General features: G+C 51.5%; 1 protein-coding gene across 2 annotated transcripts in view; it reads left to right on the top strand.

Moving 5' to 3' along the window:
* The first annotated feature begins 2,179 nt into the window (after positions 1-2,179).
* Positions 2,180-27,547, top strand: part of EVPL (envoplakin) — a 37,955-nt gene continuing 12,587 nt past the window's right edge. The window contains exons 1-14 of one of the 2 annotated variants that reach the window (XM_068913283.1): positions 2,180-2,261; positions 11,898-12,040; positions 18,136-18,235; positions 18,765-18,919; positions 19,646-19,769; positions 20,541-20,666; positions 20,922-20,960; positions 21,701-21,862; positions 22,462-22,569; positions 23,225-23,320; positions 23,779-23,904; positions 24,899-25,045; positions 25,438-25,592; positions 27,179-27,276. In XM_068913283.1, coding sequence (XP_068769384.1) covers positions 11,967-12,040; positions 18,136-18,235; positions 18,765-18,919; positions 19,646-19,769; positions 20,541-20,666; positions 20,922-20,960; positions 21,701-21,862; positions 22,462-22,569; positions 23,225-23,320; positions 23,779-23,904; positions 24,899-25,045; positions 25,438-25,592; positions 27,179-27,276 — 1,510 coding nt within the window. In that variant the 5' untranslated portion in view covers positions 2,180-2,261; positions 11,898-11,966. Of the gene's footprint in view, positions 2,262-9,722; positions 9,844-11,897; positions 12,041-18,135; positions 18,236-18,764; positions 18,920-19,645; positions 19,770-20,540; positions 20,667-20,921; positions 20,961-21,700; positions 21,863-22,461; positions 22,570-23,224; positions 23,321-23,778; positions 23,905-24,898; positions 25,046-25,437; positions 25,593-27,178; positions 27,277-27,547 lie in introns of those variants that run through there. The other variant, XM_068913282.1, reaches the window with a different exon arrangement.

The raw sequence follows: 27,547 nt of genomic DNA, 5'->3' as shown, positions 1-27,547 counted from the left end.
GACGTGTAGTTTATGTTAAGCACAGAGAATGCCAAGCACTCTTTGCCTCCCAAGCATTCAGATGATCAGTGCCATGCCATCATCTGGGACTACTTAACCCCTGGAGAATGATCACTTTGATTTGGAGGAGGACCTTTCTGAAGGCTCAGATACATGCTTTGTTTTCAGAGGTAACTTGTTTTGCTGTAATGTAAGAAAGTAGATAGAATAGGATTTGTAAGCAGTGTTGTGATTTGAGTAATGTGGAAGGCACTGATAAGTAATGTGGAAGGCGCTAAGAAAGAATCTAAAGTGAGAAAAATATATACTGTTGTTCATGTAACCTGTATGATGAAAACCAGACTTGTGAAGTTTATTGAGGATCGTAGCCCTGCAATGGTGCCTGGGATTGCAAAGGTAAGGCCTGGAAAACAGTTATAAGGGAATAGCCTTGGCAGGCCTGATAGTCTGAAGTGTCTGCTGTAACATACAGAACAAACTGATTCCCCTGCAATTGGCAAGCATTTAGTTGTGCCACCAGCTGCCAGACCGCTAAGCTGCTAAAACAGCCAGAGCAAGATGCAGAACACTAGTTTGTGATGCATAGATACCTGCTTATTGCTATTCTTTCATGAAGACTGCAGTGTTCGCTCTAAAGCGTTTGCTCTCTTTCATGAATTGGCAAGTAGTCCCCGTGGTTGCTTTCAAACAGGAAAGTCCAGCAGAACGGTCAGGATAAATACCTTCAGTCGACTCTTCCTGTGGAGCGCCGTATCTTTGGGCTTAGCGCTGGACTTGTAATTACATGCTGAACTATCCATGTGTAGTGCCACTGCACCAATCAAAATATCAGTAAGATATACACAATGGCCTTTGACCCCACTGTCAGTGATGTGCCTGCATTTTAAGACTGTGTTCACTTTGGTCACCTACACCAAAGGGCCTTGTGACAGTGGATTGAGAGCCTATTGGAACATGTGGTTATGGGGAGTAATTAGCATGAGACGAACCAGGCAGTCTCAAGAGCTGAATGAGAGGTGACATGCTGGATAGTAAGTCTGGCCTGGGAGCTTCTGAATAACACTCTTTAGCTCCTTAAAAAAGGAATTGGGAGTGTTTTAAATGGAAGGTATTGGGTTACTAGAAGAAATCATCAGTGCTATGTAATCCAGCACGGTTCAGATGGAAAGGATCCTAGGTGAGCACGGGCAGTAAATTCTCTGGTGCCTTTGTGGCCATGTTATCCTGATGGGCTTGTTGCAAGTTTGGCTTGCAGCTTGCGTCTGGCATACCTGACAGTGAAGGGCTATAGTCCCTTGAATTAAGTATAGGAAGTCCTTGCCCAACTACAGAGGGTACGAGTAGAACTGGTTCTTGGGAGAAGATATATCTGTTGAGAGATGTCAGTGCTCCCATGTACCTCTTGCCAATACCCTGTTACTCCTGCAAGCACAAATGCCCTGTGGTTTTCAGCTCAGGATGTAACTTGGGCGTTTGCTTGCTAAAGTGATAATTTGGTGTTATCTTGATCCTGTATGGTCATTCCTGTCTTTATTCAGGCCTGGATTGCTGTTTTCAAGCATGAGAGCAGCTGCAGGTAGGTTTGCCTACCAAAGACCTGGTTCTGTGCAAGCTTTGGCCCATTGTGCTGAGGTTGGCCCTTGGCTTGCTTTCAGCACCAGCAGACGTTAAGGATAAATGTGACAGTCTTCAGGGGATGTTGCTAGTTCTCCCAGCTGCAGGATTAGAGTCTAGGTGCTGAAAGGTTGGATGCCTTTGCTTCTGGAAGGTAGAAGTTTGAAGGCTGTGCTTTGGACATGCCTCAGAGGGTGGGGGGCAAGGGCACAATTACAGCTCCTGTTTGAAGGGGAGAGCCCTTTCCGATAAGGGTGGGAAAACTGCGTGGTAGGTGTCCCTGGTATGGACTAGGAAACAGGCAGTGATCCTGAAAGCTGCTCGACTCGGGTGTCCCAGCAGCTGCTTGCGTGCTCTGAGCTTTTCTGGAGCTGTAGCAGGACCAGACGGCAGCTCTGACTACTTTGCCTACCCCTCCCTGCTCTGAATTGAGGAAGTGCTGGGGAGTGCTGCTGGCTGCAGTGCTACCTGTGCAGCCCAGCTCGTCAAAAGCGTGGCTTACTGGTCAAACCAAGCCCATCCGACCTCTTCCTGTGAACTGCCCCAGCGATCCCTTTGGTCCTGGCAGCTGGCGGGTTTGGTGTGGAACAACTCTGTGCTCAGGATTCGATCCCTCAGCGGTTCGGTGAGACACACCTGCAGCCAAGGTTTGTGCGCTCCCGGAAAGCGCTGGGCTCTTGCTTCTCGGGCTCACCCAAAATTTGTGGAGGATGAACAGGCTTGTGAAATGCAGCCTCTCCCTGACCCTCTCCCTTTGGGTGAGGTCTGTTTGGCCTGAGTGCGTCTCTGATGAGGAGAGGCTTGGTACTTTGCTATCCTGACACAAAGCCAGCTGAAGCGCAAGCTGGTTAGCTGCTGCTTGTTGCTATGAAACCACATCTCCTGCAGGAGTGGATCTCATTTGGGTTCTGGTGGGGACAGAGCCAGAGAGCCCTTGCCCCAGACCTAGCCTAAATAGTTGGACTGTCTTGATTTTTCCGCTGTCCCCACCTGCCTGCTGGAGAGCAGAGGATTAGCGCTTTGCTCTGTGCTGAGCGCTAGGCTACAATGTTTGGGTTAGAGCTAAGCACAAGGGCAAATTCCTGCTTGTGTGGGTTGGCGTGGGAGGGAGGCTGTTGTCAGTCCCACACCCACCTGCTTCCCCAACCTTTTCTGGGCTGATGCAAATAACCTGGGGTGAAAACTTTGCCACCTCTTGCCTAAAAAGCAGTAATTTCTCAGTAGGGGAGGCTTGAAACCACTTTCGAAGGGTAGTTTTCATGTCTTGATGCGTGCATGTGGCCTCGAGCGTAGCTTTCATGTGCTCCAGTTCCACTGAATTCAAATTTGGACCCAGGTACTAGTGTGTACTTAGCATTTCTAGGGACTGTTGTACTATGATCTTTGGCAAACTCCTCCACTGCTGGGCACCTGCACCTGTAGTGGCAGGGTTATTAAAGTTAGAATTCATACTGTAGGAATAGTCGTCTTGCCACTCCCCTGCTGCGCTGCCTGATGGCGTTGTCCATGCACAACACTCAGACGCAGCAATTTGCCTAAGGCCCAAACACTGTGAATTAGAATTAGTGACTCTCATTCCCGGCTCCATGGTCAGTGCAGGGAGCGATGCGGTGGTTGTGGTGCCTGAATGACTGAAGAGCAGCATCAAAGCCTCTGAATTGCATGGAATGTTTGCCTTTTTCCACAGAAGCAGGGGAACTTCTAATTTTCTCAGAGATCGAATTAACTCGGGGAAGGTGAAGTCTGACCTCTCAGAATTAGTTCTGGCAGACAGAACCATCCCGTCCTGTTCTCCACCTGTGACACAGAAGCACTCACCCTTGCACCAGGAGACAGCAGCTCAGAAAAGGAGCTTTGCAGGAGATTCAGAGCTTGCCCAACATAAAAAGTAATTGGGCTTGTGGACTGGAAGATGCTGCAAGTGGAAAGGCTGTGGTTTTGGGTGTTGTGAGCCAGCCCAGCAACGCGCTCCCCTCCGTGATGGCTGTGCTGGGCAGAGCAGGCCCTGAAGATGCAAGCCTGCTGCGTGGACTGGTGGCCCGTGCTCGCCAGCCATTGGAGATGGTTTGCACAGGGCTGTCAGCAGGCTCTCCCTCCTGCTTCCTGCTTTAGTTGCCCAGGAAGAATTTGTCTCCCCTCCCTGTTCACCTTGTGCTGCAAGTAGAGCCTATCAATGGGCTTGTCTTGGTTTGGAGGGAGTCTGAAAGCAGAAGCCTCGCCAGCTGGCCTGTGCTAGAGTATGTGAGCGTCCTCCTTGCTTTTGTCCTTCAGGCTTTGCCGAAGGAGGGTGCTGCAGCCGGATCCCTCATCGTTCATTTAACTATTCACGTCAGGGCCAGGAAGTTTTCCCCTAAGCAGGTACTCCTTTGAGCTGTTCCAGCTATACGTGTTTCTGCCCAGTCACCACCTACAGTGTAACATCCTACAGGTATTTTTGCACATCGCAGGACCTTTGTGTTGCACTTGAGTGTGGAGCCACAGATGAGAACACAGATGAGACTTGCTCTCATCTCTTCCATCATACCAAAGCAGCTGCCTTGCGCTCTAGCTCAGCATATACAAGATGGTCCCTTTTCCAAGGCACTGCCATTTGCGCAAAGCAGTTTTCTCATGCGACATGAAAGAAATCTCCCCAAAATGTTCAGATCTTCCACTTTGATTTCGAGGAGTACTTCTCCACCAATGCTGCTATCTGTGAAGGTTGTCCTTCCTCGGAGGACCGTTTGGTCTAATAGTTTGATTACTTCTCATTGCCAGGTTAACTGATCTAGGACACATCTTGTTCAGAGCAAATTCAATCAGCGTGTTTGTGGAGCAGTTCATTGCAGCAGTGTTACTGGATCATAAAGCAAAATTTGCAGGCTGCCTCCTGCAAGTTATAAACAAGTCTTCCAGACAAACTGCCTTGAGAATCTGCTATTAGTGAATTTAGCACTATTATAGGCTGGCTAATCCTCTGGGGAGAGGATAATTGGGCTAAAGCCCTAGCTGCTCGGGGGAATTGCAGTGGTGTCCTGCTAAACTAGCTGTAGGGCTTAAACTCAGAAGAAACTGAGGGATGCTGTAACGAGCACAGAGAGCTGGCAGAGTGGGAAGCAGGTGTAGGCCCTTTTGATGTCTGAAGGGTCTGGAGATGAGTAGCCCATAAAAGCCCTGGGACTGAACTGCTAATAAACAGGTGAGACTGCTTGATGCAGACATCCTCTGTATTCAGAGAGATGCAAAGGGGCAGGATTTGGACTCTCCGTTCGAGATGCAAGAGGAAGAGGAACAGGCAGGCTGTGGCAGCTCTTGCCTCTGGCCCTGCCTGGCCTCCCGCTGTCACGCCGCTTGTTCCAGTGCGGGGAGGAGGATCTGGGGCAGGCCAAGTCCTGTGCGCCGAGGGATCGCCCAGCCCAGCCGAGCGCTGCCCCTGCTCGCCTGCCTGGGTGCGCGGCGCAGGCGAGGCCGCGGCTGGCAGCTTGCGGCTTGCTCAGCAAACGGGGCAGGAGGGCGAGGGAGCAGCCCGCGTCAGCAGATAGCGTATGCTTCCCGTGCCTGCTGAATGCTGCCGCTGGGGGAACCGAGCGTCGTTCACCTTTCTCTGGTATTTTGGGGAAAGGTCCCATGGCTCTGAGCCTGCTCTAAAGTCAAAGCTTGCTAAGGTATGTTGACTTTGGCAAGGTGCTGAATCCAGCCCTGTTGAAGTCCCAGGAAGCTTTTTAATGGGTCTTTGAATCAGGCCTGTAGGGAGATGTACAGGAGCCTTTGTACTTTCTGGCGTCTTTCCTTTTTATTTATTTATATTTTATTTTTTAACGAGGTGAGCGCAGGTACCACTTTGAACATATCCAGGACTGCATGTTTGCTTTGCCCTGGGTACATCGTTGCCAGCCGTGCAAAAGTCCCCTGGGGCGCTCTGCCAGGAGTTGGTCAGGCTGCGAGGGGCACAGGCTCGGTCACTTCCACTCTGCCCTGAGCAGCTTTAGCAGTTGGTCTCGTGGCCTCATTCGTTTGTGGTGCTGCTGCCACTGCTCGACTTATCAGCTGTTAAAGGTAAAGCAAAGTGGCTGTTAAAGCAAAGCAAAATTAAGTTTGAGGACTGTGTAATTTTAGGACACTTGATTTTTATTAAGTCCCTTTTCTTAGCAGGACAGCGTGGCTGTTTTTTGTTTGTTTTTTTAATAGACGGGCTATTCTGAGACTTTGAGGTTTCAGACTGGCTTGAATGAAAACTACTCTACAAGGAGGAAAAAGGCTGGGGAGAAATGTCACGAGAAGATGTCATCTCTAGTGTCTTCCCTGGGCAGAGGAGGCTGGCCCGTGCACATTGGAACAGGCCTCTCTGATATCTTGCAAGAAAGTGTCTGGGGCTGTGGCTCCTAATTCACATTGTTGCTGTGCTGAATGGTCTCCGGAGAATATCAGGGCGGGTTCCCTCTAGCTGAGGAGAGCCCTTGTCTTCCACCTCTGCTGTTGGCTCCAGTTGCAAAGACTGTGCCCTCTGCAGCAAGCCTTGGTCTGGTCTGGCTTTGGCTACTGCCTTTGCCACCCTGGCAGCCCATCATGGAGAGCAGCGTGGCTCTGCTTCAGAAAGGAGGTTACTCCACAGGCAATGGTTAGGCTCTGCAAACCAAGGGCCAGAGCCTGGTGCATCATCTCTAGGCATATTGCTGCTGCTTCTGCAGCCCACCCTTTTGGAGTTAACAGGGATTCCTCCTCAAGAGGAGGAGCATGAGGCTGGCCAGAGAGGTGCCCACGTTCCTCAAGACCCTCCTCAAAATGGCACCGCTGCCTCGTGATGCTATAGCAATGCTCCATCCTCTTTCTTTCCAACAGGAGGAAGTTTAATTGAAGTGGACAAAGCAGTTGATTCATATCCCTCTGATGCCATCAGTATGTTGCTGTTGGCCCTTTTATGTAGAAGTCCCCTACCGAGCTGTCACTTTTCCTAGGATTGCACTGTCCTGTTTGTTTTGGGCTACAAACAAGGGGCTGGAGCCCAGTTTTGCAGGGTCAGGATGCTGCAGGACCTATTTTGAGGAATTCAGCACCATAAAGCAAAGCTTTGATATTTGTAACAGAGAACTGCAGGAGGGGTAGGAGAAGCGCTTGTTAGCCCTCTGTAGACTGGACCGGAGTTCATCTTCCAGCTTCCCTCAGCTAAGCCAGCAGAAGACCATGAACCCACGGTAGTTCCCAGGTGTATGGAACACTAAACCCCAACCACCTTCCCGCATCCCTGCTCACAATGTGCCTTGTCCCTGCCTTCCCCCACCCCCCGCCCCCGTCCCAACCTCCCAACTGTTTAGCTCTGTTGTAAAGGTCCTTTTGCTTCTGCTTTCTAGGCACCTGCCACTTGCAGAGCTGTTTTTAAGAACTTAATGGTAGAGTTATCCCAGCAGTGTCTGGCCAGGAGCAGTTCTTGGTAATGTGACATCGGAGGCCTGTGCGTAGTGTAGGGGCTCTGCTCGTTGCTTTGATTTCAGCACATAAGCTCCCAGGAGAATAATTTCAAGAATGAAGAAATTCCAGAGTGAAGAGGGGAAGTAGGAGGGAAAGGCAGCCGGAGGAGCGGTGTGCAGAGGGTGAGGAGGGGTGAAGAGAAGCACAGAGAAGGCAAGTATGTTTTCATCCAAAAGGGGTGGCAGATGGTCTTATTGGGTAATAGTAAATCATTTATGGGTTGTATTAAGCCTGCATTTCCTCTCTGAAAACTCAATAGAGGCCTGGCTGATCATGAGAGCAGTCCATCCTCTAAGCTCTTCCTTTGGCCAGATCTTGGGAAGGTTTATATAAAAGCCTAGTCCAAGATTTCTTGTTCTTGAAATCTTATTTCCTTGAAATGTTACCAGCTCACCAAGGTCCTCTAAACAGCTGTACCTGATATCTGTCCCTGGAGGTGACCTACTCATCTGTGTATGCAGCAGGAAGCATCTGGTTATGTGATTGCTCTGAAGAGCTAGACATCTATGTCTTGGCACACCTCCATGCTGCTAGGATGAATCTCCAAGTCCTGTTCTGAAATGTAAACACAATGATTACGATGTGATTTCTTGTACCATCTTTGTTGATCCTGGAGTGCTGCTAACAGCCTCAAGGTCTGTATCTCCAGAATGTATATCTCAGACCCAAAAGTGAGCCATAGCCTGGCTGGAGAAGATGTAACTTCCTGCTGGATTAGCAACTTTGTTCAGCAGCAGTGTTTTAAGGCTGGTCAACATGGAATGAAATGAAGGCTGTACGCCCTGACCTGGCTTCCCTCGGACGATCTTGCCTGGGCCAGGCAGCTCTACCTGCCCTGTCAGTAGGGAACTTTGTCCCCGTTGCAGTGCAGTGCAGAGCAATTGTGTTAGAAGCATAGTCGAGGTGTGGTGGAGGCTGACCCCCTGGAATAAGGGGATGGCCAGGAGTTGTGAGGCCTTGGGTAATACTGTTTTGGAGGGTGTTCTTGGAGACCTGTGCTTGGGCTTCTAGCTGCAGAGAAGCAAGTAGGTACTGGGACACTCCTGCCCAGGATTTCTGGGCCCAGGTCCAAGTGCAAGGCACAGCTGTGTGAGTGATTATGGTGGAGGGGGAGAACTAGTTGAACTGGCCTCCATGCGTTGCCTGCTGCTTCTTGCATGGACTCGGTTAACCATCGTACTCTGCACTGGCTGGACTCGGGTGGGTCTGAACAAAACCCACTGTGATTCTGGAAATGACCCATGCTGAAGCCCCAGGGCATACGAGCAAGCACTGCATGTCTCGGGTGTTTTTCTATAGCTTTCTGCAGCAATATCCATCTGTACAGGCCACAGTGGTAATCACTCTGTGGGGGGAGGCTGGTCTAATAACAGGCTGGATGTCACTTGGATGGTCCCAAGAAAGAAGCCCTGGGCAGCAGAGGTAGAGCTAGATCACAGACCTGTTCAGAATTGGATATGGCAGCTGAGGACATGGAGTTGGCAAGTCCCGTCTCCCCAAAGCTCAGATCAGCCCCTGGAGTTGAAGAGATCTCCGTTCAGAAATGTTCCTGAGCTCTTCAGTGCTGCTGCTATGAGGGGTGAGGAGCATATGTCAGCAGCGGTGAAACCATCTGCTTGCCGGCTTTGCTGCTGTCCAGCCGTCGCTGTAACAGCTTGTGTTCCCAGAGTGGTCCTTGGCTCTGCCTATGGCTTCCAGCTGCTGCTCTTGCTTCCTGAGGCTGTCAGGGGGCAAATAGCTTGGGGCTTTCCTGAGGGTTAAGCTAACCCTGTTCTTCTCAAAGGTGACCAGGGAGCAGAGAGCCATCTTCGCACGTGGCTCTATGCGAGACTGACAGGCTGCATCTCCTTCTTTCTCCTCTTGTGAACGTCTGGTTGGGTGAAGAAGGGGCAGGTCTCTTTGCCACGTTGTGATGATGCAGCAGACCGGATAGCTGTTAATGCTCCCAGACGTGGACTGCTTCATAAGCAGCCAGCAGCCCTGAGCACTGCTCGGGGTGCCAGCCTGAGAGCCAAGCTGATGAGGCTAAGCCCCTGAGGCTGCTGTGAGGCTGAGGAATAGCAGATGCTCTTCTGAGATGTGGCCTTGCCCTCCTGCATCCGAGATCACTCCAAATGCCTCAATCATCCAAGCAGAGATGCTGTGCGTTCAATTCAGTCGTCGTTAGTGCAGGATCCCTCTCTCTGCTCCATTCATGTGCAACCTTGACAGTCCTCTCACAGAGCTGCCTCCTGTCATTGGGAAGAGCAGAGATTTTGCTGGGTAAAAGAAGCAGCAAAACTCACCTCAACGTGCTGGACCTGCTTCTTGCTCAGAGGCAGCTGAGGTCTGTGGCTAGTCATTTCCCACCTTGCTGGCTCCCCATTCCAGCCAGCAAAAACATCCGCAGGAATTGCCTGCAGAAATCTGGCCCGGCTCTCCAGCATGCGTCTCCCGCTGTCTGCAAGCGGCGGGTGCTACCCTGCCAAACACACTGCCACTTTTTAAATCAATCCTGAGATAAGCTCTGTGTTTTTCCGTCCTGTCGGCATCTAGCACAGAGGTTGCTGCTGCCTGCCGGAGCGTGTGTCTCTATCTGCGTAGGGTGATAGATCAAAGAGTCTTGGCTTTTAAAATGCTCCGTCTTTCGGAGAGATCCTTCCCAGGCGGGGTCCAGCTGGGGAAAGGATCACAGCTCTGTCTTGCTAAACGTGTTGGGAGAGGAAGATGCTGTTTTAAAGCTTTGCAGGTCAGGAGCTCCAGCTCTCTGCTCCAGCCCGTGGGTGATGGATTGCTTGGAAGCAGGTAATCTCAGGGGGGAATCTGTCCCGGATTGGTATGTGCCTGTTTTGGTTTTTGTGTTTCATAGTACCTCTACCATGTGCCAGCACACTGTCTTCCAGGGGTTGCTGGCAATAAGTCTTATTCGCTTTTAGTTTGCTGCTTGGATTTCAGAGGACTGATTCTCTCCTGGCTTGCATAAACAGCAGCCTTGCAGAAAAGAGGGTATCCCATGCGGCCGTGGGGTCCTGCTTGCTCCTGTTTTGTAGGGTTGCAAACTGTGGCTGAGGTCTACCTGGGCCTTTAATGCTTTGAACTCTTGTCCTTGGCAAGGTTTGAGCTTTCTTTAAGCCTTTGAATACAAACGCAGCAGGTCCTATGGGCTGGAGCTGATGTGCTGTATTGATTTCCTCCTCCCTGGGTCCCTCCAGCGACTGCAATTTTATTCCGTTCCAGGAGCGTTGTTGCTGTCAGTGGTCAACTGGGTGCTGATGCAAAGGGATAATCTTTTAGTAATTGCTTTCCATCTTGTCTCTAGACCACTGAACAGTAAAGACAGGCCTGAACAATTTTCTACTAACTCCAAAAGCCTTGGAGGAGAGGTCACCCCTTGGTGCTTTAAATGCTAGCTGCCTCCCTGTACTTCGAATTAGGGGGACCTGCTACCTTTACACCTCTGAGTCCTGGTACGAGAAGCGGGTGCCAAGCAAAGAGCCGTGCTCACCCAACAGTAAGGTGATACCGACAGGAAAAGGCAATACTTTGTGGCTTGTAAAAGAGCAAGACCATAGTGGAAAGAAAGGCCCTCCACAAAGGAGCCTTGTCTCATTTGTGTCTGTTTTTATCTCCTGAGACAAACGTGATCTCTTTTGCACCAGTTTAGAGATTACATAGGGTCACCCTGGAAGTGTCGATAGAGCTCAGGCTTCTGCCTCTGGCCCCAGGTTGTTCTAAGGCTGCAGGAAATGGGGATGAACAGCCACAAACCTGTGCTGGCATCACAGGTGGCTGTTGCTTACGTAGGGACTGTGGTCCCCAACCGCTTCTGTCCCCTTCCTCCTCCATCCTCTGCCCTCCCTCCCCAGTTCTGCATGGGATAAAGATCCTGTGTCACTGCAGTATCCATGCTGGATCGACCTGAAACACAGCGTTCCTGCTTTGTGGGAAACTTTGAACTTTGGTTTATCTGAAACCAGCAGGATGTGGATGTGAGCTGGCCCTTGCTGTGGTTTCAGAGAGCCATGGGGCTGTGCAGCTCTACTGTACAGCATGACCTGGACAAGTATTCCCAGGAGCCACGGAGACCCCAGGCTGTTGTCACACTATGCTGGGATCCAGCAGGGACTCTGAACCTGTGCTCCACAGAGGAAAGAGCTGCCCAGAAGGCAAAACCAGCTCAAAGATCTCACACAGAGAGAGCATCTAGTTAGAGCCTCCGCCCCAGGTCTTCGTGTCTTTGCTTTCTGAGTTTGCCTCAGAGCCCAGATTGCAGTGGTTGAGCTCTTGTGATGCTGCGCTGCAGCTGCTGATCCAAGGTTTGCCGTGAGCCCTCAGTATCTTGCTGGGAGCTAGGACGAGCTTGGGTTGAGCCAAAAGGTTATTGAACTGCAAAAATAAGATCATTTTTTGTGAACTGGCGATTCGCAAACTTATGCTGCTGCTTCGGAAAACTCTTGGATGGCATTGTCGCTAGGGCTCCTGCTGCTTCTCCAGCATTTCAAACAACTCACATGAGAAGGTCCTTTAAAACATGTTTTTGTAGTCACAGCAGACTCCCTCTCAGTCATGTTTTCAGACTTTTACTCCCTGTGAAGGCTGTGCTCTCTGCCCCTCTGCTGGTATATTGCTGCACGGTTGTGGCTGTGTGCACTGAAACACTCTCTGAGCCAGGGCGAGGTCTCCCGTTCTCCCTCTGGGGCGCTGTTCTTTCCACCTCAAACTGGTTTTTCGAGTCATTTTTCATATGTGCCTCCATCTCTGTTTCTGCTCACCTGCGTTTGGGGAGGAGCCTCCCAGAAACTGCTCTTTAGCGCACTGCCAACCTTCCCATGCTGAGTCTTGTCATTCCATCCCGACAGACCGGAGCGCAGAGCCAGTGCCCACGACAACATTGCAGACTCCAGGAGACCACCTGTGCTCTAGCCAACATGTTCAAGGGGGTGGGCAAAGGCTCCCCAAGCAGAAGTTCCCCGAACAGAGGTTCCCCTGTCAAGCCTAGCAAGTAAGTGCAACTTCTTCCTTCCCTAAGTTGTCTTGTAAACCCTGAGGAAAGATGGGGGAAGAGAGTCTCAGCGTCTATGAGAGTTTTGCAGCCTTTCAGACGCTTCCCTTAACAATCATTCTTCTTTGTGGAGCAACCAGAAAGCTGGAGATCGCTCGGGGCTCATGCCAAAGCATGCTGTCCCAGCACAGGCTTTGTTGTCCTTGTCTTGTGAGGGGTTTGCGCTCCTCCCCAGAGGTAGCCTCATAGCCCATGGGAGGTGCAGTGTTTGAATGTGTGCTTGAAGATGCATTAAGTGAATAGGGAGATGCGAAGCCCCTTTTGGATAGGCAGGAGTAGGGAGAATAAATGCAGCCTTCTTGCTTGGCTGGAGCAGGCTGGGCTGGATGGGGAAGCAGCTATGAGGCCAGATTAGAGATTCCAGGACTCTCCTGTTGAGTGAGTTTGGCATGGGGCTGCCCTAGGAACCGGGATCCCAAGAGAGGGACACTCAATTTGGTGCTGCCCTGCTGTCAGGTGGCTAAGACAGGTGAGGGATGGGTTTGCTGGCAAGTGATTGCTCTAATCCATCTTGGTGGCAGGCTGGTTCTCTGCAGGTAAAATAGGCCTGAAAGAAGCAACCTCAACTATCTGAGGCGGCACCGAAGGGATCTGACAGCCAAGTCCTCCTCTGAAGAGATTCACTGAGCTCTAGGGGAAGGTAGTGTATGTGACAGGACTAAGAGAGGAAGAGATACTTCCCTAGAGACGAGGTTTTTTCTCGGTGCCTCTGAGAAAGGGTGCTCTTGAGGAGCGAGATCTCATCCCTTCGTTGAGCTGCAGTTTCTAACTCAGGCTTGTTTTCCACTTTTCCTCAGCAATTTTGCGTTTCCTAGTGTTAGTGGACTGGTTCTGCAGGAATCCCTGTCCCCCACCAGGGTTAAAGGCTGAGGAAATTGCAAAGGAGGAAGTTCTAAGGAGAAGGGAACCAGCAGCAGCAGCAAAGGGGGTGCTGGCCCTGTCACTCACAGCCACCAACGGCAGCAGCCCAAGACGGCGTGCGTGCAGGCAGCTGGGTGGACACAGCACTGCACTGGCAGCCAGCTGCACTGTTTATGGGGGCCAAACCCAGCGTTAGCAAACAGTCACTGAGAGGAGTGGTGGCCCAGTGCTGCCGTTGGGGCAGCAGGGCTCCAGGCCTCTGGGAAGAAGGGGATTCTCAGCAAAGGCTGAAGTTTCCAAGTCTGGATGTCTGGATTTGGCCCTTCGCCCCATGGGGCCTCTTTGAACACCAGGCCTTTGTCAGGGCCCAACTGCAGTGAGACGTGTTTGCAGAGACCCTGGAGCTTAGTTGTGCCAGCTTATGTTTTTAGTCTTTCCAATGCACGTATCTAGCTCCCCCAGCCTATGTTGCATGTTGGCTTCCAAAACAGGGCTGGGAATTTTGAGTAAATCTTTGTGATGGAGCTCTCTGCAGTCCTGGTGCCATAGGAGAGGGTTGGGGCCAGGGTCTTTCCTAGTGTGAGCCTCTCGAGATAACCAGAGCTAAACCGCGTCCAGGTGAGACCTTCCCATGCAGGACAGAGCTCAGAGCCGGAAATGTGACAATTGCTGACCCAGCTGTGCTTGTTTTAGGAGGCACCGACTATCAGACAAGGACTAATTTGTTTGGCCACAGCCTGGGGCCTAGTCAGCACCATCCTGCCGAGATTAGCCAAGGAAATGAAGGTGAACAAGTTGTCTTGGAACCAGCGAACAGCGCGCACGCTCTGCAATGGGCCTCAAGCAAATTTTGATGGCCCGTAGCTGCCCCTGGCCTCCTCAGGAAATATATCCTGGAGAGTTTGTAGCAAGCTTAGGTTTGGCCCCCAAGGAACAGCCTTGTTGCACCCCTCTCTGGGATTAGGCATGCTGCTGGGGGTGAAAGGGAAAATTCATGAGAAGGTGGAATTGAATCAGACCTGGCTGGACTGGCTGCCCTGGTATAATCTTTACAAAGGCTGTGGGTGGTTCTGGATGTGGCTGGCAAAGCGTGGGGTTTAATCATCTCCTGGGATTGCTGTTTCTGCCACCACTTCCCTCCACTTCTCCCTGATCAGTCCTGAGCTGCAAGGGCCCTGGGGGGATGGACACAGGTTCAAAGGCCTAATTTGGGTGCCAGTTCCATTTACAGCACTGAGTGTGGAGGGGGTGTTGCATCTTCTGTGAGAGGCCCAGGCTGGCAGATCAGTGTGTGCAAGGCCTTCTGCAAATCGGGGGAAATGGACCCAGCTTTGAGGTCCATCCTGCAGCTGGGCAAAGTCAGTCAGAAACTTTTGCTTGGAGCAGAAAGCAATCTCCCTTGGAAGGAAGAAATGGAGGGGTTAGACTTAAAGGGATAGGTGGTGTAGTCCTGCTTGAACATGCAGGGGACTGTCCTGTTTCTGCTAAAAGACACTATCCCTTTGCATGCAGTTGGACTGTCTAGGAGGCAGAAAGTAGTATGAGAAATCAGCCAATTAATAATGATAATAATAGTGTTCTGCCTCTTCCAGGTGTGCAATAGCCTTAGGGAGGAAGGTCTACTCTGATTCTCTTGATGAGGAAGAGGAGGAGGAGGAAGAGCTCTGCTAAGCTTTGTCTTCAGTTATCTCTCAGCAAGCCCAGTGCTGTCGCTGTATGCACACCCTTTGCGTGGAGTCTGACCTGGGCCCTGGGAGCACAACGGATGCCCAGTGCAAATGTGCATGAGTTTGAGACTCCCCATATCCTGCCCAATTCCAAGTTGCCTCTCTGCAGCCCAAGCGTCAATGTTATGGCTCTGAAACGTGGAGCCTAGCTGCAAACAGCTCTTGTTGAGCATGGGCTTCTGGGGGCGGCAAGGCCGCATAGAGCAAGGAGTGCAGGGCTGTGCAGGGCCAGGTGTGCAGGCTGGGGCAAGAGGAACAGCCCTGAGGAAAGATGGGGATGTTGCTTATGAGCTGCACAAACAGACACTTGCATTCCTCTTGGTGTGGTCCGTGGCTGGGATGGGAGGGTCTACAGCAGTTTGGATGCTTCTCCAAGCATGCGCAGACCAAGTGGGTTCCTCAGTGATGCTCCCACCTTGTCTGCAGTGTGATGAGTCTGGGAGGCTCAGCTGAGGACAGCTGACTTCACTTGTGCATCAGGCCTTCCTGTGGCTCCCAGGAGAGCAGACAGACACCCCTCTCCTTCTAGAACATCCCCTACTCAGAGCTTCAGCACTACTTGAGCATCCAGATTCTCTTTTGTAGAGTCTACGGTTCTTCAGCTGCTTGCATGGCTGGTGTGTCCCTTCGCCAGCCCAGCTTCTGCTGGCTAAAGGGTCTCAAGGGTCTCTTTCTCTAACCTCAAATGTGCCATGCGCTGCCAAGGCAGTCCAGGTTGGGGATGGGCAATGCTGAGCCCCAGTGCTCTTAGAGGGCCGGGTCCCCCCATGGCTTTAGGACCAGCATCAAAGGCATTGCTCTTGTCTTGTGACCAAGAGCTTGTTGAGGTCTTTTCAGTTCATAGTTTCATTGTGGATTGGCCTAAAGAAAAGTGGAGTGTGTCCCTCTTCATGAACCAAGAGATGGGGTGTCCCAGTGTACCCTGCAGCCAGGGTCCCCTGCAGTGGGTTTTTATTGGCAATCTACCCTCCCTGGGAAGGCTGGATCTCTAGTTCTCCCTGGCTGGAAGTGGCACGAAGGTATCCCCAGTCACATCACAACAGGGCTCAAGCTGGGTAGGCTGTCCAAACTCTTTCCGTGAGGCAGCTGAAGTCAGCCAGACCTCTCAAGGAAGACTGACTCTTCCCCAGCACATCTCGAGAGGCATCCATCCCCTAGGATGCCGGCCAGCCCATGACTCACTCTCTCCTCCCTGCGCAGGGAACTTGGGTGGTGCTCAAGTATTTGCTCATGGGACACCACCTCATTCCAGGCGTGTCGAGGATGAGTGGGAGATTGTGTAACCTCCTGGGGAGGGGGGAACCTCTATCTGCTTCCAGCCTGCTGCACACTCAGTTCAGAGGGGACTGTGTCTTGGCTCTGTGCTGCTCCAAGGCCTCTTCCATCCACCCTGCTGAGCCTCGGACCTGGGGCCCTCCTTCATCTCCCTGAGCATTGCAGTTTACCCCAGGAAAAGACAGTCATGTGGCAGAGATGGGATGGGAGGGATGTTTATGGGATATAGAAGACAGATTGTAGCAGAGAGTGGTACTTTGTTGTTGATGAAGATGATGATGCCCTACTTGGGCTCCCTGGCCCCAGGATCCCTGTAAAAGGGGGCACTGCCAGAGCACAGCAGTCACCCATTTATTTTGCTGACCACGCATTTTGCAGGCAGGGAAGGTGAGGTATGGCCGGGAGATGCTGATTACCCAAAGCCCCTGAGGGAGTGGGAAGGTGCATTGCAGGCCCGTGTCACCCTTTTGGGAAGTCAGAAACAAGGGAGGAGTCAGCGAAAGGGATCAGGAGGATGCCGTGAGCAGAAGCACCAAGGCTGCCCCTCCTCTCCAGTAATGTGGGCTTGGCTATGGTCAGCTTGGGCTGAGCTGACTTGAAACACTAACTCTGTCTGTGGTGTCCAAGCGCTTGGCCAGGGGTGACTGTATCACTAACTGGCATTTTACAGCTGCTTGTGACTGTAATGGATGAACATCTCAGCATCTGCTCTAGCCTTTGATAAGAGCCATGGAATAACTGGAGCCCTATAAGGCTGTTAAAGGCTGCACGCAGACAGGATTTCTTCCTCCTGCTGCTCCTGTCCCTCTGCGTCACTCCAGCAATGGGCACATCCACAAATAGGCAGGGGCATGTGCTTGGTGCATGCAGTTTATTTTGGATGTGTCCAGGACTAGGCATGGTTTTCCGTGCCAAGGAGCTAATGGGTTGCAGCTGCAAGGATATCTCAATATCTGTGGGTGAAACACAGCTTCGTGTTCTGGGGGAGCAGTTTCCTCGTGGTCCTTTGCTGGATTCAGGAGCTGGAAAGGAAACCACGGGGTTGGAAGGCAGATGTGGATGGCTCAGCAGCAGGACAGCACCTTTCTTCACTCCCCCAAAGGCACGAGGCAGGTTGTACCAGCCAGCCCTGAAGAAGTGTCCCCCTGTTCAACTAATCCCCTGCTTGTTGCTTTTCTGGCAAAGCTCCAGCTGCCTTCTCTTTTGTGCCTGCCGAAATGCCCCATTGTTGCTGCTCAAACTCTTTTACTTCTGGTCTCAGACCACAAACCCAGCACGTAACTGAGCTCAGCCTCTACTGAGCTTTGTCCCGTGAGCAACAATCCGAGGCACCGGGGTGAGAGGTAGTAGGCAGGGGACAGTCAGTGATGAGGACATCCAGCGAATCTTCACTGGGCCCTAGGAGGGCTGCAGTTCTGCTATTGCCATGGGAAATTTGTCCTCTGAGCCCAAGAAGCAGCATGGCTACTCCAGGCAACACCGTGCCTGGAAGCGTTCGTAATCTGCATAGCAAGTCCTTGCGCATTGCAGCCCAGCCTTGGGGTGGCATTGGGCGCTCCACCACCACAAGGGGCTCAACTACAAAGTACCTAAGATGAAACAAGGCCACAGGGTGGCGTTCTCGGTCAGGCTGAAGGGCCATCTAGCCCCAGAGAAAGCTGTGCCAGCAGCCAGGGGCAGACACCCAGGCAACAGCATCCAAACAGGGCAAGCATATGGTAGTACTTCCACAGGATGCTCTCCCAGCCTCCAGCTGTCTGTGGCTTCAGGACTTCCCAACCTAGATAAGGTGTCTGTGTGTTTGGGAGCCCTCCAGGGATTTCTTTTATTCCTCTACTGGTCTTTGAATCCTCACAAACTTTTGAGCATCTGCAGTGTCCCGTGGCAAGGAGTTCTGCAGATGAACTGCATGGTTTGCAAAGAGCCAGTGCCTGCTCTCTCTGAACATGCTGCCTGTTACCTTCACTAGGCTGAATGCAACCGTCAGGCATCTCCTGCTTGTCAGCACAAGGGGGATGCACATCCATGCCCTTGGCCACAGCTTAGACTCCTCCTTTGGAGACTGAGAGAACGTGGGCTAAAGGCCTGAAGAATCAGGTCAGGCCTGGGCAGTGATTAAGAGGGTGAACGTTACCTTTACCCATCTGTCTGCTTTGTTGTTCCCTCTCTCAGGTCCTCAACCAATGAGCTGGCTGTGCTTATCTCTCGCATGCAGACAAATGCTGATCAGGTGGAGAAGGACATCCTGGAGACACAGTCCAAACTCAAGCAGGTGAGTTGTGACAGAGGGCAGTGGGAAGATGCAGGACTTTGGCAGGAAGATGCCTAAAAAAGTAGCATCTAGAACAACACATCAGCTGTCTGCTCTGTGTATCAGCTTGTCGGTGCAGGTCTGGGGGCTGACTTGAGGCTGGGGAGGAACAGAGCACCCTGCAGGCAGGCCTGCATACTGGAGCCGCTCAAATTCTAGCTTTCATGTTTTATGCTCACTACCTCCTGTTTCCTGCAGCCTAGGCTGTATCACCTACATCTGCAGTGCAGCAGCATGGCCCTGTATCTCCCAGCAGACCCAGAGGCAGGCAGCCAGTCTGACCCATGCTGATGCCCTGGTGCAGGAGAGATGCTGAAGCAGGCAGCTTGTATGGGCATCTGCTCCCCAACTGTGTCCTTGCACTAGGATTCCTCTGCAGCTGGGTACCTCTGAGTGCTGAGCATCCAGACCTTCCATGTTAGCTAAGGATGGCGCTGAGATGACTGTATGGGCCAACCAGGCTTTTTGGTCTATCCTCTCTGGACTCCAGGACACCAGCAATTACCAGAAGAACAAGGCCTTTGAGTTCCAGCAAGAGAACGCCAAGAACCTAAAGGAGGCTGAGACCCTGCTGAAAGACCTCTTTCTGGATGTGGACCGTGCCAAGCGGCTGAAGCACCCTCAGGCTATTGAAATAGAGAAAGAGTGAGTGTGGTGGCAGGACAGCTGGCATGATCAGGGCACTGAATGGTTGGAAACCGCCCCCACCAGAGCAAGGTTCAAGCCTGACTGCAGTCATTTCCGTGAATAGGTTGTTTCATCCTTCTTCCCTTGTGTTTTAGCCTCAGTGCAGCCCTCAGGCATCATTGTCACATCTGCAGGTTGGTGTTTGTTGTCTGTACCTCGCAGGCACCAGAAAGCACCTGATCTTACCCAGGACCTCTTGTAGAAAGTGCTAGATAAATGCAGAACTAAAAGGTGGCCCCACGCCCAGGATCTGTGTGCCCAGGGCAAATGTACTTTTCCTCTGCCTTCCCTAGAACAGAGGCTTGCTCTAATACAAGTACAGAGAGTCAGAGTTGGGTGTCTGAAGGGGAGAAGAACTTCAGCTGGCCTCTGGTGCTTTGCTCCCCTCTCTGCTTTGCTCCCTGGCCCTTCTAGGTGGAAATTAGGAAGGAAGAGTTGGGATGGGAAGGGACACCCATACCCCGATCTCCCTGCGATTGTTCCCAGCTTCCTCCTGGGATGTAATGGAATCTCTGGAGATGGAGAGCACCAGGGAACGTCCCTCTATTGCTAAAGGAGGACCGCATCACAAAAGGACAACGACTTAGGCTGGGTCCTCTGGGTGAAATTTGGGTTCCATGCACCCCACCTTGTCTCTCCCTCTTCCAAACTGACACAGAGACATGTGCCTTTCCTCCTTGGCAGCATCCAGCAGCTCCATGACCGTGTGACACAGCAGTGTGCAGAGTACCGGGGCCTCTATGAAAACCTGAACATCCCTGATGTGGGGCCCAGGGTAGACTGGGCCAGGATCCTGGACCAAAAGATGGTAACAGTAGTTGTATTTACGTATATCTCATAACTCCTACAGGGCCGGATAATGCTTGCTATTGCCAAGGAAAACAAGAGCAGGAGAGATCAAGATTACGTCTGCCTCCTCTCCCTTGAGCTAAAGCTCGGATGTAGCTGAAACACCATGGCTGAGCACCCTGTTGACTGAACAGGGTGATTGTTCATCATTTACTATTGAGGCTCTGTAGGCCTTTGCCAGCCATCATGTGCTCAGCATCAGGCACGTGGTAGAACTAACTCTGATTGCTCTGGGGAGGAGAAGGAATCTCCTCCCACCTCTTAAAACCCTCGGGAGGACCCTTAGATTGACCTGTGCAGATTAAGAGCTACCAGAGCGTGAGCAAGTAGAGATGCGCTGCTGTGGGGCGAAAGGATAGAGAGGGTGATGTCCTCAAGAACTTTACAGCCCTAAATCCTATGATTTAATGCTGTAAGTTCTTGGGTATGCAGAGTGCCCAGTTTGGAGTCAACTTGGGTTCCCTTGAAAGCTGGATGATACACATCCATTGCATGTCACCACTGGAAATGTGGCTGGCTCGGCTTAGAGGCCAGAGGACTAGCTGGGGTTATATGGCCTGCCCCTCTGAGTGGCTGAAGAAATGGCAGCCAACAGAAACAGTGGTAAACAACCACAAGGTCCTGTCTCTTCCCTTCCTCCTGGAATGATATCAGACCTTTTTATACCCTGCCTGCACGCACCCTGGTCTCTCCCTGAAATAAGACTGATTGCATAACTCTCTTTACACAGAAACAAGTGAGCACAGGACAGTATGGCCCCAGCATGCCAGAGCTGGAAAAGCAAATAGCTGAGCACAACATCCTCCAGAAGGAGATTGAAGCCTATGGCCTCCAGATTAAGAATCTCCACTCTGGGGTAAGACATCTCTCTATCCCTTGCTTGTGCTTGCCTGCCCCACTCAGGACCCTGAAGGCTCTCCCCTGCAGAGGATGCAAGGGAGACCTGAGCTAGGACAGATCTATTCAGACAGAGGCCAGGGGGCTGGTTCTTGAATGATTTTTAAAGTACTTTCCATAAATCATCTTACCAGCACCTATCACTGCTAGGTTTTTTTGGTAACAGCTCTTTTCTCTTTTTATTCCCCTTGGTCCTGGATGTGTTATAACCCAGGATGTGGCAGAATTGAAGAGCCAGTACAAGGACTTGCTGGTAAGATTCTCAGTGGCTTTCTCGACAGATGGCTTAGTGGAGCAGGGTGACTGTTTCCCTAACAAACAGGGAATACCCAGATCAGGGCAGGACGTATCTCTAGCGTTGCACAGTGAAGATGTCCCTCGTTTTCTTTCCCCTCCACCTTGAAATGGGTGTAAATAGGTACATGTGCTGCCTTCAGGAGAATGCCGAGAGTGAGATCTGGGCCTCTTTTTTTTGTGGATCATCACTCTGGATTGCCTGTCTATCCATGAGCACAGGGTTACAGATACGAGCAGTGAGAAACCCTGTTCCAGCCCACAGGATGTTCCAAATCTGGGTTGAGAACGTTGAGGTTTGCACCGATCGCTAACAAGCACTCCAGGGAGGAAATGAGCAGCCAGAACAAAGGAGATGGCCAGGACAAAGGTCTTGGGTTTATCCAGCTGGCCCTGTAAAGATTAACGCTGAAGAAAGGCATTTGTGAGAAATATTTCAGAGCTGAGGCTGTTCTCAGACTCCCTGAGGCATCAGCCCGCACCGGAGATTCTGGTTAAACAAACACGTCCTGTTTGTGAAGGAGGGAAAGGAACGATGGCCCCATCAGATAAGAACAAGTGGCAGCAGATGCCTCATAAAGCTCTCTGGGAATCTCCTGGCAGATGTACAATGTGAGCAGAGTCCTGGGGAGGAGAAGTAGGGGAAAGGGCTTCTCAGTCTAAACACCAACACCCTCTCTCTCCTGTGTGAATGGGCAGAAAGCCTCCATCTGGCGAGGGCAGAGCCTGGGCAGCCTGTACCAGCACCTCCAAGGCTGCACCAAGGAGCTAGGGTACCTCGCAGACCAGCAGAACAAGATCCTGAAGCAGGACTGGAGCGACCAAATGATGGATGCTCAGACAGTGCGTCGGGAGTATGAGGTGAGTGCCGGGGGACAGCAGCGTGCCCCAGCCATCTGGAGCTGGCCATGTCTGGCATGTGTGATCTGTGAGGTGGATCCCTGCCTCCTACTCATCCATAGACAGCCCTGGATCAATGCTTTTCCAGGCCTGCCTTGTAGCACTAGGCACAGAAACAAGGGCAGGAGAGAGGATCTGGCTGTGCACTGCAGTTAAGGATGAGCCACTCTGTGTGTCCTCACCTGTCCCGTGAGCTGCTGGTGAGGCAGCACGTTGGGAGCTGCTGGTGAGGCTGTCAGTGTTCAGATATGAGGAAGGGGTTCAGCATCACGTCAGCCTCAATATCCAAAGTGCAACACCCAATGACAGCTATATTCTGGGACCAGGTAGAAGACAGGGGTAACTGCTTGGGAAAATGCACTTTGTACAAATGCCCTGATGCTTTCTTAGGCCCTGGCATAGTCCTGGCCTGTTATTTATTCTAGCTATGCTTAATCACTTGCTATGGAAAAAGCAGGTCTGTGTTTTGGGAGCCTTTTCTCTGCTACATGGGGTTGATGCCCAGGGACACTGCTGTGTGCTCCCCACACACTCTCACTGCAATTTCTCTTTCCCTCCAGGATTTCAAGTCTAGTGAGCTGCTCAGCCAGGAGGAGTTTGTGAACAATCTGCAGGACGACGGCGACAGGATGATTGAACTAAAGCACCCAGCTGTTGAGCCTATCCAGGTAGAGAAAGGAGGTCTCCTCTGAAACCCTATAAGAGAAGGGGAATGCTTTACATCCTCTATGAGTCAAGAGCCAAGAGATGGGTTTGTGTTCACTTGTTCTGCAGAGCTGCCTTGTACCCTTTTCTCCCCCATTGTACCAAGTGTATTGCAGCATCTTTGTGTCTTCTCCAGCCCTATGAGGGAGCTTGGAGCAGTGCAGACTCTTCACACCCTTCAGAAATCTCCATAAGATAGTGGTTAATATCTGTGTGCTGGGGCCCGTTTGCTCTCTGTCTGGTGCTCAGAAGCATAGTTGTGCAGCCATGTTGATGCCGTATGACATGGCATGAATTCTCCAGCTCCCAAATGCCAGGGGGGTATTTCCTACCCTGCAGACGCAGTGGCAAGCAGAGGTGGGCTCACAGCCAACCACACCACTGGAGCTGTAGCTAAAACCCTTTGAGAAATGGTGGCTGCTCTATATGAGCCAGCTCACTGAGGAGCAGGTACCCTTGCTCATGTTCAGGATCAAGCAATGCCTGGGAATAGCTTTGCCCCTGCTCAACAACAGTCTGACTCTCCTCTGATCTCGGGGACTTCTGTAGAGAGGAAACCAGTGGTGGGGGTGGTAGGACCAGTTGGATCCCACTTAGACACGCTCTGTTCCCCCACAGGCTCACCAAGAAGCCTTGAAGAATGAGTGGCAAAATTTCCTGAACCTCTGCATTTGCCAGGAGAGTCACTTGAAAAGTGTGGAGAGCTATAAGAAGGTAAAGAGCAGATGGGAGAGCACAGGCCATGGGGCAGCAGGGTCAGGCCACAGTGGGTAGGCTGGGTCCTGGAAACACAGCCAACAAAGGGATTAGGGTGTGAAATCCTTTGTTTGCACCTAGTCAGGGTATTTTGAGGAAGCATGTCTCGGAACACAGTCCTTTAGTGCTGCAATGAAGGATTGACTCCCAGCTTGTCTGATCAGCCCTACTGCTGGGACCAGCTGGTGTGCCAGCTTGAAGAAGAGGCACAGTTGAGGGTTATTACCTGGTAAATGTCTGTTGATTGGGATTAATATCCTTGTGGTTAAGGCATTGTGCAAGTGTATGCTTTGAGGGTGGCCTGTTGGGTTTTGTGAGCCCCAGACAGGTTGTGGGGGGAGCTCTGACTCCCTCACTGGAGTGGAGAGATAGCAATGTCCCCCCAACCCTGACAGTTTTGCTACCCACATGTCTAGTTCCAGGATGACGCTGAGGCTGTGAGCCATTCCCTGAAGAAGATGAACTCCGACCTGGACACCAAATACAGCAAGTTTGATAAAGACAGCCCTGGAGTGGTGCCAGATCTGCTGCTTCAGCTGGAGGTGAGGTCTTCAGGGTCTGTGGCGCTAACCAGACTTAAGGGAGGTCTCATGTCTCGGGCACAGACCAAACATTACTGCATCCCCCTGTAAATAAGAGCTTGGGAAGGAGATGAGGTGGGTAAGTAACCCTCCCAGGACAGCTCATCCCAGCTCTGTCCTAGGGAATGGAAAGCCCATAGCAATTCTGTGCTGTGGGTGGGAGAGACCACTCCAGCTGAGTCCCTGCAGCCCCAGAAGGGCCATGTTCCTCACACTCTGTGGGGCAGTGACCTCTGGGAAGGCACTGGTCTCCATCAGTGACACACAACCAGGCCCCAGGTCACCGTCAGAGTAAAGAAAAAGCACGCCACAGGGAAGAGCAGTGTGTTTTCCTAAACATGAGAAATTCGGATTAGAGGGCCTACAGAGAGCAAGAGCTGCTGGCCTGCAAGCAGGGGAGAAAGGCTTTCCCATCTTCTCAAATCTCTCTCGTGAGCCAAGAGCAAGGGAGGGAATAAAGAAATCCGACCTCAGGGGTGAGATCTGGATAGGAAAGGAATGTCTTCCAGGGAGAGAGGGAAGGGACACATTCAGTTTAGTATCTTCTCGTGTATGTAATGCATTTCACTCCTGAGAAGTGACGGCTCTTGATACCTTGTGATGATGAAATGGAGCTGCGTCTTGACTGGTCCCTGCTCCTCTTCTGAGAAGAGAAACTTCTCCAGAAGATTTAATATGGCAGTGAGGATCGCTCAAGGTAAACTTAGGCAGGCTGTTCCTTCAAGGGTAGGTCTGCCATGAGCGAAGGAAACAGAGGAGAGTGTAGAAAATGAAGAGGAGGAGGAGAGGATGTGGAGGGATAAAGAATAGAGAAATTCCTGACTCCATCCTAGCAATGACCACCTAAGGATGGACAACTGCCTCCAGCATACTTACAACAGTGTGAACATTGCTGCTACTCTGTTTCTTCTCACCCAAACCTGGTCACAACCACTGTCTTCCCTGCTTTGTCTAGAACGAGGAGAAGGTGGTGAAGCAGGCAGAGAAGAGCATCACTGACCTGAAGAGAAGGAGCAAAGAGATCAGCCCACTGAAACTGCGCAGGATGTGTCCCTCCCAGCCCCTCACCTTGGATACCCTGTGTGACTGGGATGCTGGAGATGTGAGGACCCAATGGTTACTCTCAGGAGAGGCGGGAAATTGGATTCTTCTTTGATTGATCCAGTCACTTTTGCTCCAGGGTGGGAGGAATCCAGTGCAAAATGTCCCCGAGTCAAAGGGCAGGAGGTGACAGCTCTCCAGGGAGTCTCGTGGCTTCCCAGGGTGGAGATAGACACCCCACTAGTCTCTGGCAGGAGATGGTTTCCATGGTAGAACCAAAGCACCTGTAGACCTACAAAAGCCACAGTTCCCTGCCAAATCCTAGGAGCCTGGCTCTGTTACTCCCCTGGGGATCACCTTTTATCCAGCAGGAGCCTTGCTGGTGATAAGGAGTGGAACTGGCCCAGTACTGGAAAGCCAAGACTTTCCCTGGGTTTTGTGTCTTTGTTCCAGGTGCAGCTGGCCAGGGGTGACAAGTACACTCTGAAGGATAACAGCAACCAGGAGATGTGGGTGGTGCAGAGCAGCACTGGTGTGGTCCAGGAGGCACCTGCTGCTTGCTTTTCCATCCCTCCACCAGATCCTGATTCCATGGACAAGGTCAATAGGTGAGTCTGCAGTGAAGAGCCTGACTCATGGGAACACTCAGACTCACTCTTTGGTCATAGGCAGCCTGACTCCCATAAGCTGCATAGAGTTGGACCAGACCTCTTGGCTGCCCAGTACTAAATGGTCTAGCACCAAATACCCAGTACCACCTTATCTTCCTGCTGAAGAGGGATTGTTCCCAGGTATCTTGTCCAGTTTCCTGCCATTCCTCGACAGCTTTGCACACTGCACAGACCTTGCAGTCGAAGAGCTTTCTGGCAGTCAGGCTTGATTTCTTTACCTAAACTTGTGACTTGCGTAGGTTTGGCTAAATCCATTTCAGAATCGGTTTGGGGCTTGGGACTTGCCAAACAGGACAAAATTATCTCCTGCCGGCTGAGCTGTGATATCTGCTCTCAACCAGCCCCAGCTGGAGACCGAAATGTGTTCTTTGAATCACTGTGGAGTTCACTGTGTGTTTGCTCATTTTCTGTGGTTCCCACGGAATGGGGTGGCAATGCAGCAAGCTCTGACATTACCTTTTCAGTCATGTCCCTAGACGCTTAGATAAAGCAGTGCCGCTTATGTGCTGTGATAAGGCCCGCAGACCAGATTCAGCCTTAACTGGGCATGCCCATGGTGGGAGTTTGGTTCCTAAGTCACATGGGCATGATTATTTCATTGCATCGCTCTTCTTGAATACATACCCCCTCTCCACATGTCCCAGATCACTGAATCTTTTGGGCCTATAAATTTCATGCAATTTTTAAAACAGAATATAAAAAATTTGCAACATCCTCCCAGATAAAAGCTCTGCTGGTATTGACCAGAAAACTCTGCTTGTCCTTTTCAGGCTGCATCTGACAGCTTGTTTCATTTCCCAGCATTTTCTTCCCTTTCTACAGATGAAACATTGGTCTGTCCTATTTCCCAGCATGTTCCACCGTTCAGTCCCTCTGCGTGGAGCTACCTAAGGGCTTGGGGAACCTGGGTCCTGCACTGGGACATTCCTTGCCTTATGATAGCTAGGCAAGACTGTGACTTGGTATTTTCAGAGCACAGAGTTTAGTTGAAGTAGTCCATAGCAGGGATATGAACTAACCCTGATTCTTCAAAGGTCCCTCCAGGAGTGACTCTTGGTTCCATCAGCCTTCTACCAGCCCAGAGATTTTGGTCCTTCTAGCTCCTCCTGTTGCCAGCTCTAGTTTCATTAGGAAGGGAATCATCCTTGCAAAGGAAACCTAATATTTCCAGGACAGCAGTCCCAGCAGCAGCCAGTTGTACCTGCCTTCTGCTAACTTGCTAAGGGCCACAGTGATGTGAACTACCTTTCTAGCTTTGTTAGCTTCTGGCAAGAGTTGGAAAACACTGGCTCCATTGGAAGGAATTAGCTACCAGCACTAGTCAGGTGTTCTTGCTGCTCTCCCCTTTCTTAAGGGAAATTTCTGCCTTATAAAAGGCTGTGAGTTCTCAGGCTGCCCCTGCCTTTGGGAACACCTTCCACAGCAGAGGCATGAAGCTGCTCCTGGGCCAGGCTCTGTCGAGGCTTGCTCAGTGCAGCAGGCTTCCTGTCCTGCTGGCTGATGCTACTCCTCTTCACTCACAGGCTGGAAGGGGAATTGAACGCTGTGAAGCAGAAGCGAGTGGCAGTTCAGAACGCCCTGAGACGCAGCCACAAGGAGCCGGTTCAACCCAGCCAGCAAGGTATGTCAGCTTGTTAATCACACCTACTCCATAGCAAGCCCATGCACTTCCTTAGAGCTGACTCTGTTGCATGCTGGCAGCAAAGCTCCTGGACCTGGCTTGGCTGTAAGAAGAGCACTCACCCAGACAGGCAGAGGTACCTGCGGGTACCTCTGAGTATCTCTGAGATTGACCTCCCCCTCCATCTGCAGCTGCAGAGTAACTTGGGATGCAGGGGGATGTGTCTATCCAGAGGCTTTAATTAATCCTCCTTTGGGATCTGGGTCCCTCC

The sequence above is a fragment of the Struthio camelus genome, chromosome 19, assembly GCF_040807025.1.
Source record: "Struthio camelus isolate bStrCam1 chromosome 19, bStrCam1.hap1, whole genome shotgun sequence".
NCBI lineage: Eukaryota > Metazoa > Chordata > Aves > Struthioniformes > Struthionidae > Struthio > Struthio camelus.
The sequence above is the reverse complement of the archived record's forward strand: the minus strand, read 5'-3'. Positions and strand labels throughout refer to the sequence as shown.